The 19,525-nt window shown below is 34.2% G+C and overlaps 5 protein-coding genes across 5 annotated transcripts; 2 read left to right on the top strand and 3 right to left on the bottom strand.

Moving 5' to 3' along the window:
* Positions 1-520: 520 nt before the first annotated feature.
* LOC105648358 (polypyrimidine tract-binding-like protein) lies at positions 521-1,965 on the bottom strand. The gene is made up of 3 exons (XM_012234721.4): positions 1,498-1,965; positions 1,002-1,253; positions 521-929 (listed from the first exon to the last, which is right to left on the bottom strand). Exons 1-3 carry the CDS (start codon positions 1,852-1,854, stop codon positions 651-653), a joined length of 888 nt encoding a protein of 295 aa, XP_012090111.1. The 5' UTR covers positions 1,855-1,965; the 3' UTR covers positions 521-650.
* A 178-nt stretch (positions 1,966-2,143) lies between these two features.
* On the top strand, positions 2,144-4,639 carry LOC105648820 (putative pentatricopeptide repeat-containing protein At3g25970). The gene has a single exon (XM_012235326.4). The coding sequence runs from the start codon at positions 2,438-2,440 to the stop codon at positions 4,628-4,630; it is 2,193 nt and encodes a 730-aa protein (XP_012090716.1). The 5' UTR covers positions 2,144-2,437; the 3' UTR covers positions 4,631-4,639.
* A 1,275-nt stretch (positions 4,640-5,914) lies between these two features.
* On the bottom strand, positions 5,915-7,891 carry SWEET3 (Nodulin MtN3 family protein). Its single transcript, XM_012234722.4, has 7 exons — positions 7,733-7,891; positions 7,590-7,626; positions 7,164-7,386; positions 6,903-7,064; positions 6,495-6,614; positions 6,187-6,406; positions 5,915-6,105 (listed from the first exon to the last, which is right to left on the bottom strand). The coding sequence occupies exons 1-6, from the start codon at positions 7,767-7,769 to the stop codon at positions 6,236-6,238; spliced, it is 750 nt and encodes a 249-aa protein (XP_012090112.1). The 5' UTR covers positions 7,770-7,891; the 3' UTR covers positions 5,915-6,105; positions 6,187-6,235.
* Positions 7,892-13,943: 6,052 nt separating this feature from the next.
* TRY (Homeodomain-like superfamily protein) lies at positions 13,944-15,099 on the top strand. Its single transcript, XM_020685120.3, has 3 exons — positions 13,944-14,111; positions 14,206-14,293; positions 14,399-15,099. Exons 1-3 carry the CDS (start codon positions 14,060-14,062, stop codon positions 14,508-14,510), a joined length of 252 nt encoding a protein of 83 aa, XP_020540779.1. The 5' UTR covers positions 13,944-14,059; the 3' UTR covers positions 14,511-15,099.
* On the bottom strand, positions 14,882-18,667 carry SIGE (sigma factor E). The gene is made up of 6 exons (XM_089715410.1): positions 18,465-18,667; positions 17,130-17,847; positions 16,876-17,022; positions 16,405-16,641; positions 15,520-15,777; positions 14,882-15,348 (listed from the first exon to the last, which is right to left on the bottom strand). The coding sequence occupies exons 2-6, from the start codon at positions 17,796-17,798 to the stop codon at positions 15,151-15,153; spliced, it is 1,509 nt and encodes a 502-aa protein (XP_089571536.1). The 5' UTR covers positions 17,799-17,847; positions 18,465-18,667; the 3' UTR covers positions 14,882-15,150.
* Positions 18,668-19,525: the final 858 nt, after the last annotated feature.

Below are 19,525 nucleotides of genomic sequence, written 5' to 3' on the forward strand. Positions count from 1 at the left end.
TGGCATCGGCTGAAGCTACCTCAGCTACCTTACGGATCACAACCGTTAATCATAACTCAATAAAAAGAGCCGAGAAAAAGGCTATTAGAGAGAAAGAGTTTTCTAGGCTGTTTATTTCAAAATGTCACCTGTTGAAATTTCTAAAATATTGAATAACTTATATGTATTTTTAATTATGCCCCTTAAAAAATTGTGCTGCATCACTCTAGAATTGCCTCTATACCAAACTTTAATTATTTTTAATATTCAGATGAATATTATTGTAAATAAATGTCATTTTTGGTAGTTTGATCTGATTAGATATTAGGTTGATCAGAAAATTAAAATTGTCTTGGTATACATTTCTTTTCTCGGATATCCCGTGATTGGATATTAGGTTGATTCTTGGTTGTCCCATGATATTTCTGAGGTAGCTTAATTTATCCAAGTAGTTAGTTAAATGTTTACCACCAACAAAATTCCAAATCCATTGCTGTCCCAAAAAAAAAAAAAAAAAAAAAAAAAAAAAGAAGGCGTCCTCTATAAACAACAATAATACTATCAAATATCAATCATATGACACATCGGAGATGGCTAATTAATGGCGAGAGCGACCAGACGACCAGAGATTATATACTCGTAACAGGTAATTAACAGAAGCAATCTGATAATTAAGTCCGACCAAGAAGCACATCCTTGTAAGGAGTAGGAGCAGGTACAGGTACAGCTTTTGTTTCTTCAATTACCCTTTTCCTGCTCCTCTGTTCTTCTGCAATAAGCGGAAGATGACCTTCCCTATGATGTCTTAAACGTTCGTGAGCCCCTCCTCGCAGTTTCTCCAAGCGCAGTCCATCAATCTGTTGCATTTTGAACACTTTTACTACATTTGTTAATCCCCCAACAAACAACAATAGACTTCCGAAGATCCCCATCCACACCATTGTTTTCCCCTGCATTTGACAATAAGTACAATAATTAAAGCATTCTTGGAAACAAGTAACAAGCAATGAAACGAGAGTTACCAAAAGTCGTAGGCCATGATGGATTGAGCCGGCTTGCTCTTGGAGATTGAGTATGGAACCAACCAAGAGCAATAAACTCCCCATCAAAAATGGGATTTGGACACTCCCTTGCAAGATTTGAACATGACCATCAGCTTTCTCGTAAATTTGGCAAGAATTGTGGATTGAACCAAGAACCCATAGAACTGGGCCAGCGATAAGCATGTTAAGGGCGTGCTTTTCAAGTTTGAAGTAACCGTATCCTTTCTCTTCCTGCACCATTTAGTCACCTTGAATTCTTGATCACAGTTCTAATTCAGAGAATGTTCTGTGTAAATGAATTGCACGAAGTTCATTTATAAATCTAAATCTTTCATGTTTAGCATAAATAAGAATGAGTTTTATGAAATTTATCCCCAAATACTTTGCAAAAGGTTAGATTCTAAGCTCAATTTTGACGAGACACAATAAAATAACTGGAAACAGAACATCAAGCTAGCTAGCGACGTATATATACCTGAAGAAATAGAAAAAAGAACCCCAAGAACAAAAGAACAGCACCCAAGGCTTGGACCAAAGGAACCGCAAATTCTACAAGTGCCAGCTGCATATCAAACTCCATCAAATGTAACCGGTAATCGATTCCAGCGAGATGCGCAATGAGATCGTGGAGATTGACGACCATTATAAGCGCACACGCTATAAACAAAAGAACCAAACCTGATCTAGGCTCCATTGAGAATTCGGCTGCAAAACCACTTATAAGCACAATCGTAGCGAACACATAAAGCCCTGAGTTTATATACTCTGCTCTGTTTCGACCAAGCCTTGGTCCGTACATTCTGCTCTCTCTTGCCGACGCTAGCTTCACCATTTGGAAAGTATTTCTTGTACTTATTCAACGATTTTAAGATGCAGAATATCAGAATTTGTGTTTTCTTTCTTTCTTGTTTTCTTTAATTCTTATTATTGTTTCTCGCTGGAGATGTGATTGTGAATATGAGAGAAGAGAAGGGGTCGCGGGCAACGTGGCCTCGTGCATGGAGTTCCCTCTTGACTGCGGACTGCATGACGCGTGGCTATTTGAAAACCCAAAAACGAATTCGCCAGGTCCCTCTGTCTAACTTGTTGTTTGTCGTTTTGGAACTTTTTTCTTTTTTTAGATTAGATGCATTCGTCGTTTTACACACGATTTTTCTTTTGTTTATTAAGTGATTTGTGCCTAGGGATGGAAGCGGGGATGGGAGAGACAAAAATGTTGTCTTACGGTGGAAAGAAAAAGAAAAATTACTAAATATTACACATCGATTATCATTAATAAAATCAAAATACTATTATTTTGACTATTTTTTATGCATGGATTATCATCAGTGAGAAGTTGCATAGCAGTTGAGATGTTAAGAAAAACGGTACGTTTTGGTTTTGCCTCTCCTACCTTCCCGTCCATCTCTCTCTGAATGTTGATGGAATCCTTTCCTGGGAAATGGAAGCACGGTCGATGGAAGTTCTTGGCACGCTTCTCATTCCATAGCCAAACTCCAGGACGCGGCGACTCTCGCATTGTCTCCACCAACGTCGCCATTACCCATAACGCAGAAAAAGGCCAACTAGACTTTGCTCGATACCTGTTCGATAAAATGCCAAAACGAACAGCTGTTTCTTGGAACACAATGATTTCCGGTTACTCCAAATGGGGTAAATTCAACGAGTCGCTTGCTCTACTTTCTTCTATGCATCGTTCCACCACCAAGCTCAATGAGACCACTTTCTCCACTATCTTAAGCGTCTGTGCTCGTTTGCCGTCGTCTGTGGATGGAGAGCAGATTCATTGTCTTGTTCTGAAATCCGGTTGCCAGAGTTTCGAGCTTGTAGGAAGTGCCTTGTTGTATTTTTATGCAAATTGTTCAAAAATTGAACATGCAAGGCGGGTTTTTGAGGAGTTGCATGATAAGAATGAGCTTCTGTGGAGTTTGATGCTGGTAGGTTATGTGCAGTGCGGGCTACTGAGTGACGCCTATAACGTGTTTATTGAGATGCCTAAAAAAGATGTTGTTTCATGGACTAAGTTAATTTCGGGATTTGCAAAGAGCGATAATTATTGTGAAAAAGCTTTAGCCTTGTTTCGATGGATGAGAGGAAGTGGTGAGGTGGAACCTAATGAGTTCACCTTGGATTGTGTTATGAGGGTATGTGGTAAGCTTGGTGCTTTAAACGATGGAATGGTTGTTCATGGGATTTTGATAAAATGCGGTTTTGAATTTGACCAGTCAATTGGTGGCGCCTTAATTCAATTTTACTGTGATTGTGAAGCTATTGATGATGCTAGGAGAATTTATGATGGTATAATTAATCCATGTTCAAGCGTTTCAAGTTCCTTAATTGAGGGGTGTATATCAATGGGTAGAATTCCAGATGCAGAGTTGATTTTTAACAGTTTGACCCAAAAAAGTTCGGATTTATATAATTTGATGGTGAAAGGCTATGCAATGAATGGCCGAGTTGAGGACTCAAAGAGGTTGTTTGAGAAGATGCCTCAGAAAACACTCTTTTCTTCAAACACTATGATTTCTGTGTACTCGAGGAATGGTGAAATTGATGAGGCTTTGATGCTGTTTGAAAAAACGAAAGAGGAGAGGAACCCCGTGACCTGGAACTCAATGTTGTCAGCGTATATTCAAAATGAGCGGCATGAAGACGCATTAAAATTGTATATAACAATGCGCCAGTTGTTAGTAACCTATACAAGATCAACATTTTCTGTTCTATTCCGTGCATGTTCATGCATGGGATCACTTCAACAAGGCCAAATGCTTCACGCCAATTTAATTAAAACACCATTTGAATCAAATGTTTATGTTGGAACTTCACTTGTAGATATGTATTCTAAATGTGGGAGCATCGTTGATGCGCAAAAGTCCTTCTCAAGTATCTCTTCACCTAATGTGGCAGCATGGACGGCTCTTATAAATGGATATGCACATCATGGACTTGGCTTAGAGGCAATTTTACTCTTTGAGCACATGTTTGAGCAAAAAGTCGTTCCTAATGGAGCTACTTTTGTTGGAATTCTGACTGCTTGTGGTCGTGTTGGTTTGGTGGATGAAGGAATGAGATTTTTCCACGCAATGGATGAAATCTTTGGAGTAACTCCAAGTTTGGAACATTATGCATGTGTTGTGGATCTTCTTGGTCGGTCAGGGCGCCTACTTGAAGCGGAGGAGTTTATTAAAGCAATGCCAATTGAAGCAGATGCTGTTGTTTGGGCAGCTTTGCTCAGTGCTTGTTGGTTTTGGATGGACATGGAAGTGGGGGAAAGGGTGGCTAAGCATATGTTCCATTTGCATCCGAAGCCAATGTCAGCTTATATCATTTTGTCTAACATTTATGCAGTTTTGGGGAAATGGGGGAAGAAGATAAATGTGAGGAACAGTTTGAGAAGCTTAGAGGTAAAAAAGGATCCAGGTTGTAGTTGGGTAGAGCTGAATAATAGACTTCATGTGTTCTCTGTAGAAAATAGAGTTCATCCACACTGTAATGTTATTTATGCTGCTTTGGAGCATCTAAATGCAAATATAAAATCTACTGTTCAATTTAATGGTGAGTCTTTGTCAATAACAGAGAATTATTTGAATGCAACTTCTGATTGCTGACCAAGGTTATTCTGGTGGTCTGTTCCATAGTTTTAACTTTTGAATTGCTGATTAAAGCTCATTTCACCTATCCAAAGTGAAACAATGTCTGTGAATCTCTTTGTACATTTTCATATATTACTGCTATAAAATTAGAGATTTCATCTGCATCAAAATTTAGTTATAGATTTCAGTGCAGAAGATGTTCCATTCGAGTAGTCACTTTTCAGAATCTTTTTTTGATGTCTCTGTTTGACTTTTCAAGTATAATCAAGTTGGAACATATTCAATTTGTTCTGTGAATTGGTGGGCTCATATCGCAGGTTCTTGGATCAGAGGTTTCTAGTTCACCAGAGCATTATATTCTTTCAAATTCTTGCATACAACTTAATGCTTTTACTTTATACATTTCATGGCTGTGATTGGTTAAGATTTTGGACAATGACAGCAGTGTTGCACTTGTCAAGGCAGCATGTATACTCAGAACTTATCCTTTGTCAAAGAAAACACTAGCTTCATTCTAATCAAATTGGGTCCGGTTATTATTTTCTTAGCATTTGCTGCTTACTGTTGCTTTTGCTTTCTTAGAATTGATAATTAACTATTGGTTTTGAGCAACTTCTTTTAATGTCGTTTCATAGGCGGTGCCTCCCTCTATTAATGATAATTAACTATTGGTTTTGTCGATTTTTAAGTCATGTTTTATAGACCCATAAACTCTAATTAGCATTTTGGTCGGGAAGTTGTTACCTTTATTATGAATCCATCAATGGACAAAGCCAATGATTGACAATCGACTGCAAAGGCTGTTAGTGGCCTTTGCTTGTATGATTGTTTCGTAATTGGTAGTTAGTTATGACTAAGTTCAAATTTAATATATAGAGATAAAATCTACTAAAACCTCTCTCTCCAGTTACACTTCTTGAAATGAGATTCACACGCTGACTCAGCTTCACAAGTAGGCCCGTTGGTCAAGATTTGGGGAAAACTTTTTGTTTGGCCTTTACCTAGTCAAAAAGTGGTCTATGCATAGCAAAATTTGTTGCTTGAAAAGAGTTTATGATTCCCTGGATCCGGTACGTGGATTCATCAATTTTCACTTTTATTCTTTTTTTCTCTGTAAATAATCGGAAATACTATCATGTTAAAAAAAATAATTTCATTGGTTTGATCTATAAATGAGTTTATAGACTAGATCTAGGCAAGTCAATTACTTATGATCATATAGAGCGGATCCCATTATATGAGTGAGTTCCGTCACCCATGGGATTGGTTCAACAAATGAAATTCCCAACAAATATGGAGTTCTGAAAGCAAATTGATTTTCATTACCCCGATGTTTAATGCAGTACAGGACATTTCTTAATTATAACTAAGTAGTAGCATGCTTCGTATATCATTAAAATCAGGCACTACAAGTTGACATCTTGATTATACAAATCCAGCTGCTCCTATCTGAGATCCCTCTGAAATTTATTGGCAAACTATACTTTCCCCTGTCACAAAGAAGCAAACATGTTATAGCTGTGTTCAAGATCTGTAAATTTTTTTAATAAATGGAGAGAATATAGACATACCGAAAGGAACATTAATTGTTAGGCCCTGGTGGCTGCTGCTAATAATACTTCAACTCTTTCCATTAGTATTTTCATTAACCACATGCTGCAATTGCTTGGACCTGTCTTCATTCTTTTCTACATCCCATTTTTTTGGTTCTTCCATGAGACCACTCTTTCTGTACTTGAAGTACAACACAAGTTGGATGATGCCAAATGGGGTACCAAGGAAATTGGGAGACTGAAGAAAATAGAGAAAACCCAGTATTAATTATTGCATTTAAATATAGGAAAACAAGAAAAATACAAAGTTGAATAACTGTACAAACCGCAATAAACAGATCATGGCTTAGTAGTCCATAAGCTAGCCAAAGAGAACTTGCGAGGAAGGAGAAAAATGATAAGTAGAAGGGCATGAACTCCACACTTTTTGTTTGTATTACTTGCTTCTGCAATTAATAATAAATTAAAAATTGACAAAATTAGAACTCGAGGGACATGCATTTGGACCGATGGATGTTGAATGGACATGCAATATTAATTATTTATATTATTTATATAATGGAAGCACGAGTAGAAAAGGTTATTCACCCTTTCTGATATAAGCTATTTCAGAGTTTGTTAGGAAACGTCAAAAGCATTAACTTACATGTCTTAAAAAGATTATCCAGTGAATGTGCATTAAGAAAACTGCATGAATTACTAAAAAGAGATCGGAAAGTAAGAATATGACTTGCCATTACGACCAGTGGAGAACCATACATTCCAACAGAGCCCACCAGACCAACACTTCCAAGGAATATCTTGCGATGATGGTGATCATGGAATACAAAAGCTGAGATAGCTGCCATAATCGAGAAAAATGCCAACACAGGTATCATTGTAGCACCAACTTTTATCTGCAAATCAATGGTGTTAATTTTATTTTCAATCATAATTAAGTATTTGCATGTGCGATATATGCATAAAAAAGATAGTAATAATAAAGTTTTGCTTGCCTTTCCTCTGGTGTCAGTGAAGCGAAAATATAAGCAAATGAAAGAAAGCTCAAGGAGAATGCCAAGACCATTGATGGTGACAAGAGGGAAGTTTTCCCATTTGTAGCTCACAACAGGCAGTCCATACCAAGTGTAAAGGAGACAGTTTAACAATGTAACAATGTAAGGAATACATGAAAATTCTTCGGTGCTTCTCTTCCTAATCACCCTTATGAAAGTTAATCTGCAAAATATATATATATATATATATATATATATATATATATATATATATATATATATATATATATATATATATATAATTAAAACCAAATCTTATTTTGATCAACTTCAATTCCATATATATAATATTTTAATAATTAAAACTTAAATAAACAGTTAATTAACAAATATTTATGTTTGTATTTATAGTGTCTTGAACATTACATGGGTGCAGTGTAAAGCAACAAAGAAGCTGCATTGCCTGCAAAACAGAGTAAAGAAAAAAAAAAAGGCCCCAGTTGATACATGTACCCAGAAGTGCAATACTATAGCTGAAGAAGGAGCTAGACATGGAAAATAAAAATTACCCATTATTCCAACACCCAAACGCAGCCTATCTCCCATGTTTGTTTGTTTTTTTTAACCTGAGATATGGAGAGATAATGGTCCCAACAAGGGAGATGAAGAGTCTCTAATTATAAAGAAACTAAATATAAAAAATTGTCCAGTGTGGAAAGTCTAGGCTGCTTCAGGGGATATAAATACTAGTACTTGGAGGGCTCCTCCATGGTAATAAAAATAAAAAAACAAAAAAATAAAAAAGAAGATGGAATAATTGAAAATTGAAAGAAGAATGGCAAGTGCTACTTTATAAAACTTGTAGACTACTTTATTAACTTGTGGATGTAAAACAGCTACAGGTCTCTCCTATTCCTAACTGGAAATTTATTTATATTTTTGTTTCTCTTGTCCCTTTAATGCCAAATTGAATTCAGAACTAGGGTTACTTTTTTAAACAATATTAAGATCAGAGAGGAACAGCAAAGCAGGAATTTGGTTGCTGTTGTAAGTGGAGGATGCCACAACAATTCCACTTTCCACTTGATATACACGTACGATATTAAAGTGATGTTTGGATAGCCATTCACTTTTTTTTCTAGAGGTATTAAATAGGGTTTTAGAAGTAATGAATTATTTTATTTAAAGAATGTTTTTTCACTATTTTAATTGCTTCCTGTTTGTACAGATATCGCATACAAACAAACTGGTCATGTGCATGCTCGGTTTTAATAAATCATTTCAATGTTTAAAAGTTCCTGCTACTTAGGATATATATTTAAAGCTTCGCTTCTCATTACAGCCATTCTTTCTATGTGTGTATATATAATACAAGTTTACTAAATACATATATGTGTAGTTAAAAAAAAGAAAAAGAAAAAGAAAAAGAGAAAGAAAAGTATTAATTCTTCAAAGTGAGAGATCACCCAAACCCATGTAGATAAACCATTGGCTGAAAGATTCTAATGGCTTCCGCTCGCATCAGTTCCTTTAGGTTAAGATAAAAATCCATTTATAAGAACAATGAATATGTTTTTCCAAACGTAAACAGACAGCTCCTACTTAACTGGAATAATATAGCAAAAAAAAAAGAAGGTTTTATTCCAACTATCGCATGTTTTTCAATATTTGGTTCTTATACGACTGAACGAATGGAACTATATTCTTAATGAATGTTATTTTGGCTGTGTGCTTTGTATATATTGAAAGATCAAATGAAACTTATTCCAAATTAACTACCTCCTTATACAACATTATGTGGCTGAGGCTTTTTTTCGAAATAAAATTAATTGAGGAAAAAGAAAAATTTAAGTGAAAAATATATATTTTACATTAACCCATTCATAATTTTTTCCTGCATTTTTCTTCTTTCATTTGATATTTTCATCCCCCTTTCCAAACTTCTATTTATATAAAATTAAGTGGAATCCATTTTAATTAAAATATATGTATTTATTGATTAAAGAGAGACCATTTGCTATGAGTGATCTCATGCCCAACTCTAAAGTTTCTTTTTGCCTGTCTTCCATATTTATTTTATCTTGCTTGAACTTCTTTCTAAAAATTCTATATCTCTCCAATCGGGTTTCTGATCGATGCTTAATTTTTGATTGATTGGTTCTAATACTTGGATGTAATTGTATCAAGCACATCTCCTACACCAATTAAATTATTATGCAAATCATTGATTTTTTTCAAATTTTTTAACCATCTTAATCCAATTAAAAGCATTAAATGGATTCCTAATTTTCTAAATTTTGTGACGCATAGGGTATTAACCATATTAGTTCTGTTCCATTGTCCATAAGTATAAAAAACCTGCTTTGATACACACCCTGATGGTAAATACATTATAATTTGACAATATATTTAGATTGAAATCAACCTATCGCAATTATCAAAAAAAAAAAAAAAATCCAGAGTTTGATGAGCATGTTTAAGAATATATTCCTAAGGTGGCTAATGCATTTTGTTGGTTATGTGAAGCACATAAATTATCACTAAAAATGCCATATATATGAATGGGGATGCTTGGACATGGCAAGTGGTAATATATGCACATGTGCGAAAACGAGATGTTGGTATATAAGTTTACTAATTATATAAATATATATATACACTACATTATATCTATAGCCATATGGTTCACATGCATTGAGAATATCATAAATCAATGATTAGTCATCATCAGTGAAATGACATGCCCTAATGGCTAATATTACCTTATCTATATTTCATGAATCGTATTACTGAAAATTTTAATTTCCTCTCCAGAAATTAAAATCACTTCTCTTTTTTTTTTTTTTTTTTTTCCTTAAGCTACTATCTACGCATATCTCAATCCACTTAATTATAATTAAATTATGTTTGCACGGTGTCAGTTTATTAAGATGTAAAGCACTTTTAGAGAGTGTTTACTCCATTAATTAAAAAAAAAAAAAAATCTACGACTTCACTTAAAAAAGAAGAAGAAAAGTGTCAAACCATTCATCTCAACACTTATATATATATATATATATATATTTTATGCTTTTACTGTCAAATTGGTTAATTACAGAAAAGAATCTTTATCCTTTTTTTTTTTGCATAAATACTTTTTAATTGAAATTTTTTACAAGCTTTTATCTGAGGAGGAAAGGATTCTAGTCACGTTTGAAACAATAGTAACAGTCTGCTGCATATCATATGCAAGTAGGATTACAAAGAATGCCCAAGGAAAGTGGATTTTCAGGTTAAAAGCAACAAAGTGATTGGTGAGAAATGCACTTGATAGCACCATTTATATAATCAGTGATGCGTAAGCTACTAAATTGAGTATTCCAATAAGGACTGAGTTCCAAGAAACTGAAATGAGAAATTTTTAAGCAAAAAAAGAAGAAAAGAGAGAAACACGTACAGCTTTTGAAGGTGACACATGATGTATCAGAAGCATTATTCATGGACGAGTTCGATGAATTGAATTTTATATATTTTAGGGCCAAAAAACAGTGTTTCTTGAATCGTGGGTTAGGTATGATTGTGTTAAAATAATTAAATGTGTCCGACAGCTGCAGTCTGCAGATATAATGTGGAAGGCCACATGAAAAGTGGCTCTTGAGTCAATCTAGACTCCATAGCCACTTTTGCTGTTGAGCAAGATTGAAGATTCAGTATCAAATATATATATATATATATATATATATATATATATATATTATTGATTTTTTTTATGGAGAGACCTAATAAATCAAAGTAACACAACGAATTATACAATAAGCAATAACCCTCCCTTGAATTTATCAAATCATTGAAAACACATGTGATCGAGAGGATTCAAACTTAAAATCTCTCTCTCCTTATACAAATTAAAAAATCAACCAGACCACACATCTGGTCATACATTATTGATTTGAATGGCAAGGCAATAGAATATGTTGAAGAAAATGTCACTAACCCTTCCTTATCCATGCTGCCTTGTATCTACGTAGAACATAAGCCCTCCACCTTATGGACTTGGCTTAAATAGTTAAGCAGAGAAGTGGAGGTATATTTTGTCAGAGATTCTGAATTTCAAAAGGAGGTATATATATATATATATATTTTTATATATTTCATTATTATTTTTATTTGCGCTCTCATTTTTGACTTACATATATACACAATCCTACTCAATCATTAGGTTGCAAAATAATTAAAGATAGATAATGTAAATAATTAGAGCTCATTGAATTATTGGATCAACTTCAACATCCAACAATAGTCATTATTCAATTTTAATGGGTTTTTTTGCGACTTCCGGTAGCTATGATAATTGAATTATTTAGTCTAATAATCTAAATAATAAATTATTACCCTAATCTCTTAAAAAAATTATTATATATATATTGTAAAAAGGAAGGCCTAAAGCCCGAACCCAGCAAAAAATAGAAGATGGACCGTGGCCCAAACTGAGATAAATTGCCTTTTACTTTTACAACCCTAATAATTTGAGTTATTTTCAATAATACTTCTACTTCTACTCCTCAAAATATAATACATGCTATTGTCTATAGTTACATTTGGAAGAGTCGAATACGTAAACATATTTTAAGCGAAAGTGAAAATGAGTTATACTGAGAGAGATTATGTGATTTGTTATGAAAATTATTTTATTTTTATTAATATGTTTAAGTTATTTTCATCTTTAACTTCAAAGAGTGAGTACCTGTATTAATTAAGAGTTTAAATTATTTTCAAAACTTTATTTAAATAACATTTATTTTTAAATAATATTTTGATGTAATCTAATATATTGTCTCAACTTTAATCCACCACGTACATTATATTCTCAAAGCTTAAATGTATTTTTATTTTCAAAATTTTATTTTAAATCAATATTTCATTCCTATTTTGTTGTAATTTTCTCGAAATTTGGTTAGTTTTTATTATTTCATTTCCAAAAGTTAGCAAATTATTATTTTAATTTTATATTATTAATTGGCTTCTATATGATATAATTAAGATAAGTAGGATTCAAGATGGGATTTTAATGCCCCATTGAATGATTTGTTTCCTAAAGGTTTTTTCTTTTATTTTATTTTCATTTTTTTTATTCAAATGTTATAAAATAATAGATCACTGACTTGTGCTTTGAGATTTGAACTCTATAATTTAAGTCTGTGTGATCGAAAAACGTACACTTCATATCTTACGGGCATGGAAATTATTTTGAGTAAAAAATATTGTTTTGGAAGACAATGATAACATTTTTTTTTTATTTCTGTGAACGTGGAGACCTGATCACATGAGTTTTAGAGGTCCACAAAATATAATAACAAAGACATTATAAATGATATCTTTAAATAACAAAGAGAGTGGATTTTCATTTGTGGGTTTCAAAGATTTTGCTTTTAGGTATATTGAATTTAGCAAATGAGAGTTATTTCCATTTTTGAATTGACTCATTAAGTGTTATTTTTTTTTTTCTAAATATACTTAGTTTGAACGCTTTTTATTTCTAAAAATTAATTATAAGATTTATAAATTATAATTTTATTAACACTTTTATGTTTACATAAAAAAATCAAGTTATTAAAATATAAATTGGAGACTTAATAATTAGTTTGATTATAATTAATTTAAGAACCAAATCATACTTTTCTACATTTAAATCTTTTAACAAGTTTCAATTTATATATTTATGAAATGCATGTTTTTTGTTGTTTGTTTTGCAATAGGACAATTTAACTGATTACATGTGGAGATGTGCTCGTGGAAATGCTCCCAGGGATCTGAATAACGATTCTTGATTCTATAAAAAAAAAAAAAAAAAAAAAAGTTTAATTGAAAGATTATTATTGACAAAACAATGTTTTTAATTTAATACTTTTTTTGCAAAAACAAGAAAGTGGACAGCCTGGTTATTATATTAATAATAATTATAATCTCCTTTTCTTTATTCTCCATTAAAATCTAGCAAATGGATTTTGTCTCTTATGGTAGCCCTCTTTCCTTTTTTTTTTTTTTTTCTTTCTTTGTTTTTTATTTCTTTGCCCTTCCCTTTAAATATAGAGCATTTTTCATTGAAATTTTGAATTTAATTAAATTTAATGGTTCAGTTAACCATTTGATTAAATAAACAATCAACGGTCCATATTATTCGTGCCCTCTTTTCGTGAATTTCAGTAACTTTACACTACGGTTCTCCGTACTTATATTTTTGTCAACGAAAATCATTGCGTAATAAAAGAAATTTAAAACTGACAGTGACGGGATTGACATGTTTTTGTTTTTTAGTATTCCACGCTTTTTACTGATTTTAGGGGGGTTGTTTTTTTTTTTTTTTTTTTTTATCTTTTTTATCTTTTTATCCAAAACAAAGAAACCCGTGTTATGACTCATTTCATATAGACTTGTACGGTGATGATTCAATCATGTCATTGTGTACCAAAATGCTCTTTTGTCTGTTAGTATAGAGATTGTAACAACCAACGCACCTTCTGCCCCATTTCAGATTTTCTCTTTTTTTTTTTTTTTGGAGAAAATTCGAATCTGATATTATACATTAAATGTGAGACTATTCTTTCGAATCAGAAAACGATTATGTTTAAAAAATTTTCATAAAATATCTATTTTATTACTCGATCCTACAATCACGAAGTATTAGGTGAAATTTAGTGCGAGATCTGATGTGTTTAAAACATGCATGTGTTTGTCAACCACAAGTCTATAAGCCTAAAAGTCAACAACTCAAATAGGACCTCCAGGTTGGTTGAGCTTCATTTCAAGGCATTTATGTCATCAGCACAACGCATTCTCCTATCTTATTAGTATCTATTTTCTCTAACCCTCAGTTTCTTTCTATCTTCTTTCTTCCTCTCTTCCTGCAACAGAAAACGATGGACAGACGCAGCCGGAAACAACCCAAACTTACCATTTTTGAGTCTGAAGGTTAGCTTGTCTTTTCTTGATTTTCATACCAGTCCTGTTTCTTTTATTCAAAGCTTTATCTTTTTTTTTTCTTTTTCTTTTCTTAAATTTATAGAGGTTAGCAGTATTGAGTGGGAATTTGTTAAGATGACTGAACAAGAACGAGATCTCATCAATCGAATGTATACGCTTGTTGGAGAGAGGTAACAAAATGACACCACTCCATCTCTTATATTCATACGATGGCCTTTCATAGCTGAGCAGATTCCCGAACCCTTGTTATTGTTTTTTGATTCTGTTTTTTTCAGGTGGGATTTGATAGCTGGGAGGATTCCGGGCCGAAAAGCAGAAGAAATAGAGAGATTTTGGATAATGAGACATTGTGAATGGTATGCTCGGAAAATAAAATTTGGATGTTAAAAGAGAATTCTTTGTCGTATTCTATATTTTTTACTTGCTCTTTCTTAAGCCATCCCTGTTACTCGGAACATCTCAGGCTCTGCTCATTTTTCTTATTCGAATGGATGGTTTCTTCAGAATAGTCTATACACTAGACTTTTCAATCGAAGAATCTCAGATTATTTAACATGTACTAACAAAATAAATATTTTAATTTAGAAGAACTTTGAAGCAGATAACGTAACCAAGCAACATTTTGATTTTCTTTCTTTTTTATATTCTAATCAACGCCTCCCCCGAAACAGCCATGTGCTTACCCAGAAGATACTAGGAATTCATGATTATGTATCTGAACATCAAATTAAGGTTGTCTGATAATATCACACACAAGATAATAAAATTCATGTTGATTCATAAATGTGAATGAGATTATCAGATTACAAAGGAGAGACAATATTACATGTATATCGAATTCTGTAGTAAGTATATTACATGGTATAAGATTTTTCTATTTTCATTGTAGTTAAAAATGACTATGATACATGTCATTAGTATAGAGCAACAGCTTGACAACTCATACAGCCGGGGGGGGGGGGGGGGGGGGGGGGGGGGGAGGAGAAAGTAATACAAGCAAACCTTATTATGTATTCTGTTCATCAATTCAGACAACATAGCGGCGAAGATAATCCACTCTAGCTGGATGCTTGAGCTTCAAGAGTGCCTTTACTTCATACTTCCTAACCATTTCTCTTGAGATATTTAAGTTTCCAGCAATCTCTCCTAGTGTTCTGTCACCTTTCCCATCAAGCCCATATCTCTGCCTGATCACGACGCTCTCCTTGGGCTTTAGAGAATCAAGCTGGAAAACATTTTTCAGAAATTAAATAACATGTTATTAATTTACTGTGAATTTTAATAATGATAACTGTAATCAGAGAGATCAACAGTAATAATGATAACTGTAATAAACCGCTAAACAAGGAGCGGTATAGTGCAGAACTTCCAAAGTCCGGGAAGGATGAGTAGTTACCACATCATCAAGAGCAAGCCTCAGAAGAGCTGGTTGCCTCCGGTTATCGCCTCCATCTGTGTCAGTGATTCCATTAATGAATTCTTCTTGGGTAACTACATGCCTAGAATGTAGAGAGTAGATGGGTTTTGAGGCCCTCATTACTTCATGATATCTCTCAGGGGAAATTCCCACTCTCTCAATAATCTCTACCTCGGTTGGTTGTCTTTGAAGCTCAATCAACAACTCAAGTCTGGCTTTCTGGATTTCTGCTCTAACCTGCATAAATTGAAGTTTGAATATCATAATATATCCCAATTCAATAGCAGCATGGATCATGCGCACGCCCAAACCAAACTTAATGAAAGCCTCAAGTTTCTATCCATAATACATCATATATAGACTTGAGATATCCACAATTCTCCAACCAAAGGACAACTAATATAGACATTGCTTTTTTTTAACTCTATCTTCATGGTTTACATGTCACTTAAGATTTCAAACAGCAAACGGGAAGTTCGATCCTAATAAGAGCTCAATGGAGGAACAGGATTCATGTAACCTGCTCCAATTAGTTTGGGACCAAGGTTTAACTGAGCTGAGTTTTGCTTTTACAATCCTTAAGCTTCTTCTTCCTTCCAAATACAGAAAATGCTAGTTTCGAAACTTTTAATAACTTCAAATGCCATATGTTTTTAAATGATGAATTTTTCCCTTCTAGCACTAACTACTACTTAAATGAAAGCCTTTGTTCTGATGCACCCCAGCAAAGAAAAGCTCAAACTACTTAATTACTTTTTTGCAATGAAAACAAACGGGATACATGTAAATCATCAAGCTTTTCTCATGAGACGGAGCTAAAAAAAGAAAGGAAGAAATCAGGCTTAGGTATGAAGAGAAACATACCGATTCAAGGCCAAATGAGACACGTGTAAAGCTTGAGAGTGTCATTGATCTTATTATAGCATGCCTAATCCAAAAAAGACTGTAAGTAGAGAGCCTAAATCGCCTTTTGGGTTCAAAGCGATCAATTGCAGTTATAAGCCCCTTAACCCCTGCTTGGCAAAGGTCTTGAAATCTTGGGCCATTTGCAAAGTCTTGAAAATATTTATTGATTACAAACAATACAAGGCGGAGATTGTGCTGCAGCAAATAAAAGTTATAAATAAGAGTTATTTCTTCAAAGATAAGCTGTCCAATTGTTAATAAAATGTAAAATGCATTTTGACCAAAAGATGAAATTGAACAAAAAACTGAAAGAAGCACTATAAATTTACATAATTTATTTAACATAATATCAGCAAAAGTGGTTATCATCCCTCAGCAGGTGAGTTACTTGGATCGCGTCTGTGTCATCAGTGGAAAATAAATTGATACCTTAATTAGCTTGTTTCTTGCAGCTCGTCCAGCTTCCAGCTGTTTCCTTACTTGCTCGACTTTCATATTGGTCGCCTCAGCTAACTCACCCTCAGTTGGTTCTCTTCCCAAATTAGTTTGCAAATGATCTTTCACTTGAAGGAGAGCCTGGTGTGATGACACACGTAAATAAGCAGTAGAAGACTACCAAATTCTAAACAAGAATGCTGGCAATTCAAAATATCAAAAGCATCTGAAAAAAATGCTATACCCACCTTCATAGGTTGCATCAACTTGAACAGCCAGGCATGCTCTGTTGAATGAAGCACCGGAGGTATCTTCATTTTCTTCCAGTCTAAGCTCACCAAATCAGTTGATGCAGAATATTCCCTTACAAGCTCCTCAATCTTTTCATTTTCATGCCGAGTATCCTTTTTCTTCCTAATAGTTGAAGTTATCTTTTCCTCTTCGTTGTTCTTCCTCAATGCAATCCTTGTATCAAGGTCCAGCCGCTTAGTTTTCTTTGCACGATTCCTAACAATGGGTTTGTTAGCTCCTTTCCCAGCTTTACCATCATCTTCCCTAGTTTTCCTTTTCTTTTGTTTACCTTTCTTACTTAAGTCACTTACATCTACATCAGCAGTATCAGTTGTCGGGCTAAGTTTGAATATATTTTCAAGCTTTGCAGCAGCTTCATTGTAATCCACTTCCAAGGCGCAGGAAAGAACTTCATTGTTAGTTTTTCCTCGTCTTTTCTTCCCCTTGGGTGTCTCTATGGGCAATGGGATTCGCTCGGAAGGTGCAACCAGAGCTGTGTTATTAGATTTGTCGTCTTTAAATGCCACAATCAATGGTCTTTTTACTGTAGATCTGTATGTTGAAAATTTCGTGTTCAATCCTAGTGGTGTCCTAGCAGCTGAGCTAGAAGCAGTTACAACTCCCATGCCAAGTCCTTAGTAAAAAATTCCAACTGACTATGAGAACTTTCTCCCACTGCCACAAACATTATAGAGAGCAAAGAAGCATTTAGTGACAGACTGACGGTTCATTAACTCTCACAAAGCATATCGCATGAACACAAACAGAGACACACTTCATAAAACTAAGGTTATTTGGCATACAAGATTCCACGTTCTCCTAAATTTGTAAATGATTGGCAAGAAAAGAAATGTAATTATGATGCAATCCCACAATGTGATTGTGCCTTTAATCTTATAACTTTCCTTTGTGTTTCCTCCCTCTTTCAAAAATATCTCTCCCTCCCATCTCTTCCCCTCAACAAACACATTGTGGAAGCAGAGAATTTTTGAAGAGTGCAAAAGAATAGAAAACGTTAAGTTATGGCATCCTTGCGTTTTGATCACGCGTATCTGTATACCAACATGCTTAAACCATGAGAAATCAAAACCCCAAGGGCATGAAAGGATTATATTCTTTTAATGAGTTAGACCGTTCAAATTTAGCAGGAAAAATCATAACAACAGCAATCGCAGGGACTCTTACATCAAGAAAACCCATCAAAAAAAACCTCAAAACGAACATGCCCAGGTAAGCTAAAAGCCCGCATAGCCATAGTAAACAAGGATTGCTCAAAAAAGAAAAAAACATACCTATATTAAATGGGTAAAATCTGATCAGAATTTCCCACTCAACACAGAATCTTCTGCACTTTCGAGAATCGCGATTCCTGGAGGAAACAGAAATACAGAGAGAACTGAATGGAGACAGAATTTGACCTTTAAAAGTAGAATCATAGACATGTAAATTACGGTGTCCACGAGTTATTTCTCTGAATTATCAACGGCTAGGAATATGGGTCCATTGAATGAACGGTGAAGAGAGTGGCATGCATGATGCTGGGAGAGTGACTTTGGAATGGGAAGCGTTGACGTGGGCAGAGGTGAAGCACAAAATAATATCTTTGAGGTCTGGCGTGGCGACTTTAGAGTGGAAGAGAAGATTTTTTTAGTGAATATATGGATGATATTTATGACACGTGTGTAGTGCACATTGGAAGTGAAAAGCCAATACTTGTGGTGGTCTGGGGGGTCTTTACGTTCCCTAATTGTAGCCAGTTAAAAAGCCACGTATGATTGTTTAATTTGGTGGAATTCTACGTTGTTGTTTATCTAATCCATAGAATTTCAATTAAATCTAATTATTTTATTTGTAGCTTATTCCACAATCTCTATAATTCATTACTTTGAAAAGGCCTTCATTGGGCCTAAATGGATCGAGTTGGGCCGAACAAAAAAAAGAGCACGTGTCATTTGGAACTTGATCTAGGCCCAGTTGGCCGATAGTCAATTAGTCCGTTGAATTATAGCACAATTTTTAGATACGAAGACCAAATCGTGTATTACGTTAGGAAGTAGGAACATAAGTAGTCTTACGAAGCCATCAAATCATCTACCGTATCTTAAAACCCGGAAATTTGAAAATGCACTTTTTAAATGTTAATTACTAATTTACCCTCTGACCCGGTCCAGGTATGGCGGAATTGAAAGATAGTTTGGAAACAGTGACGCAAGAGAGTCGTCATGGTTTCTACAGGCTAAGGCCACCGTCCACCCTGTTTGAACCCGAAATGCGGCTTCTTGTAATAGGAATAAGCCCAGCGGTCATCTTGTTGTCTAAATAATTTAATCGCTTAACTCGGAAGGGAATTTCA

This window comes from Jatropha curcas, chromosome 10, assembly GCF_041381405.1.
Source record: "Jatropha curcas cultivar XTBG-Jc1 chromosome 10, XTBG_Jcur_1.0, whole genome shotgun sequence".
Lineage (NCBI taxonomy): Eukaryota > Viridiplantae > Streptophyta > Magnoliopsida > Malpighiales > Euphorbiaceae > Jatropha > Jatropha curcas.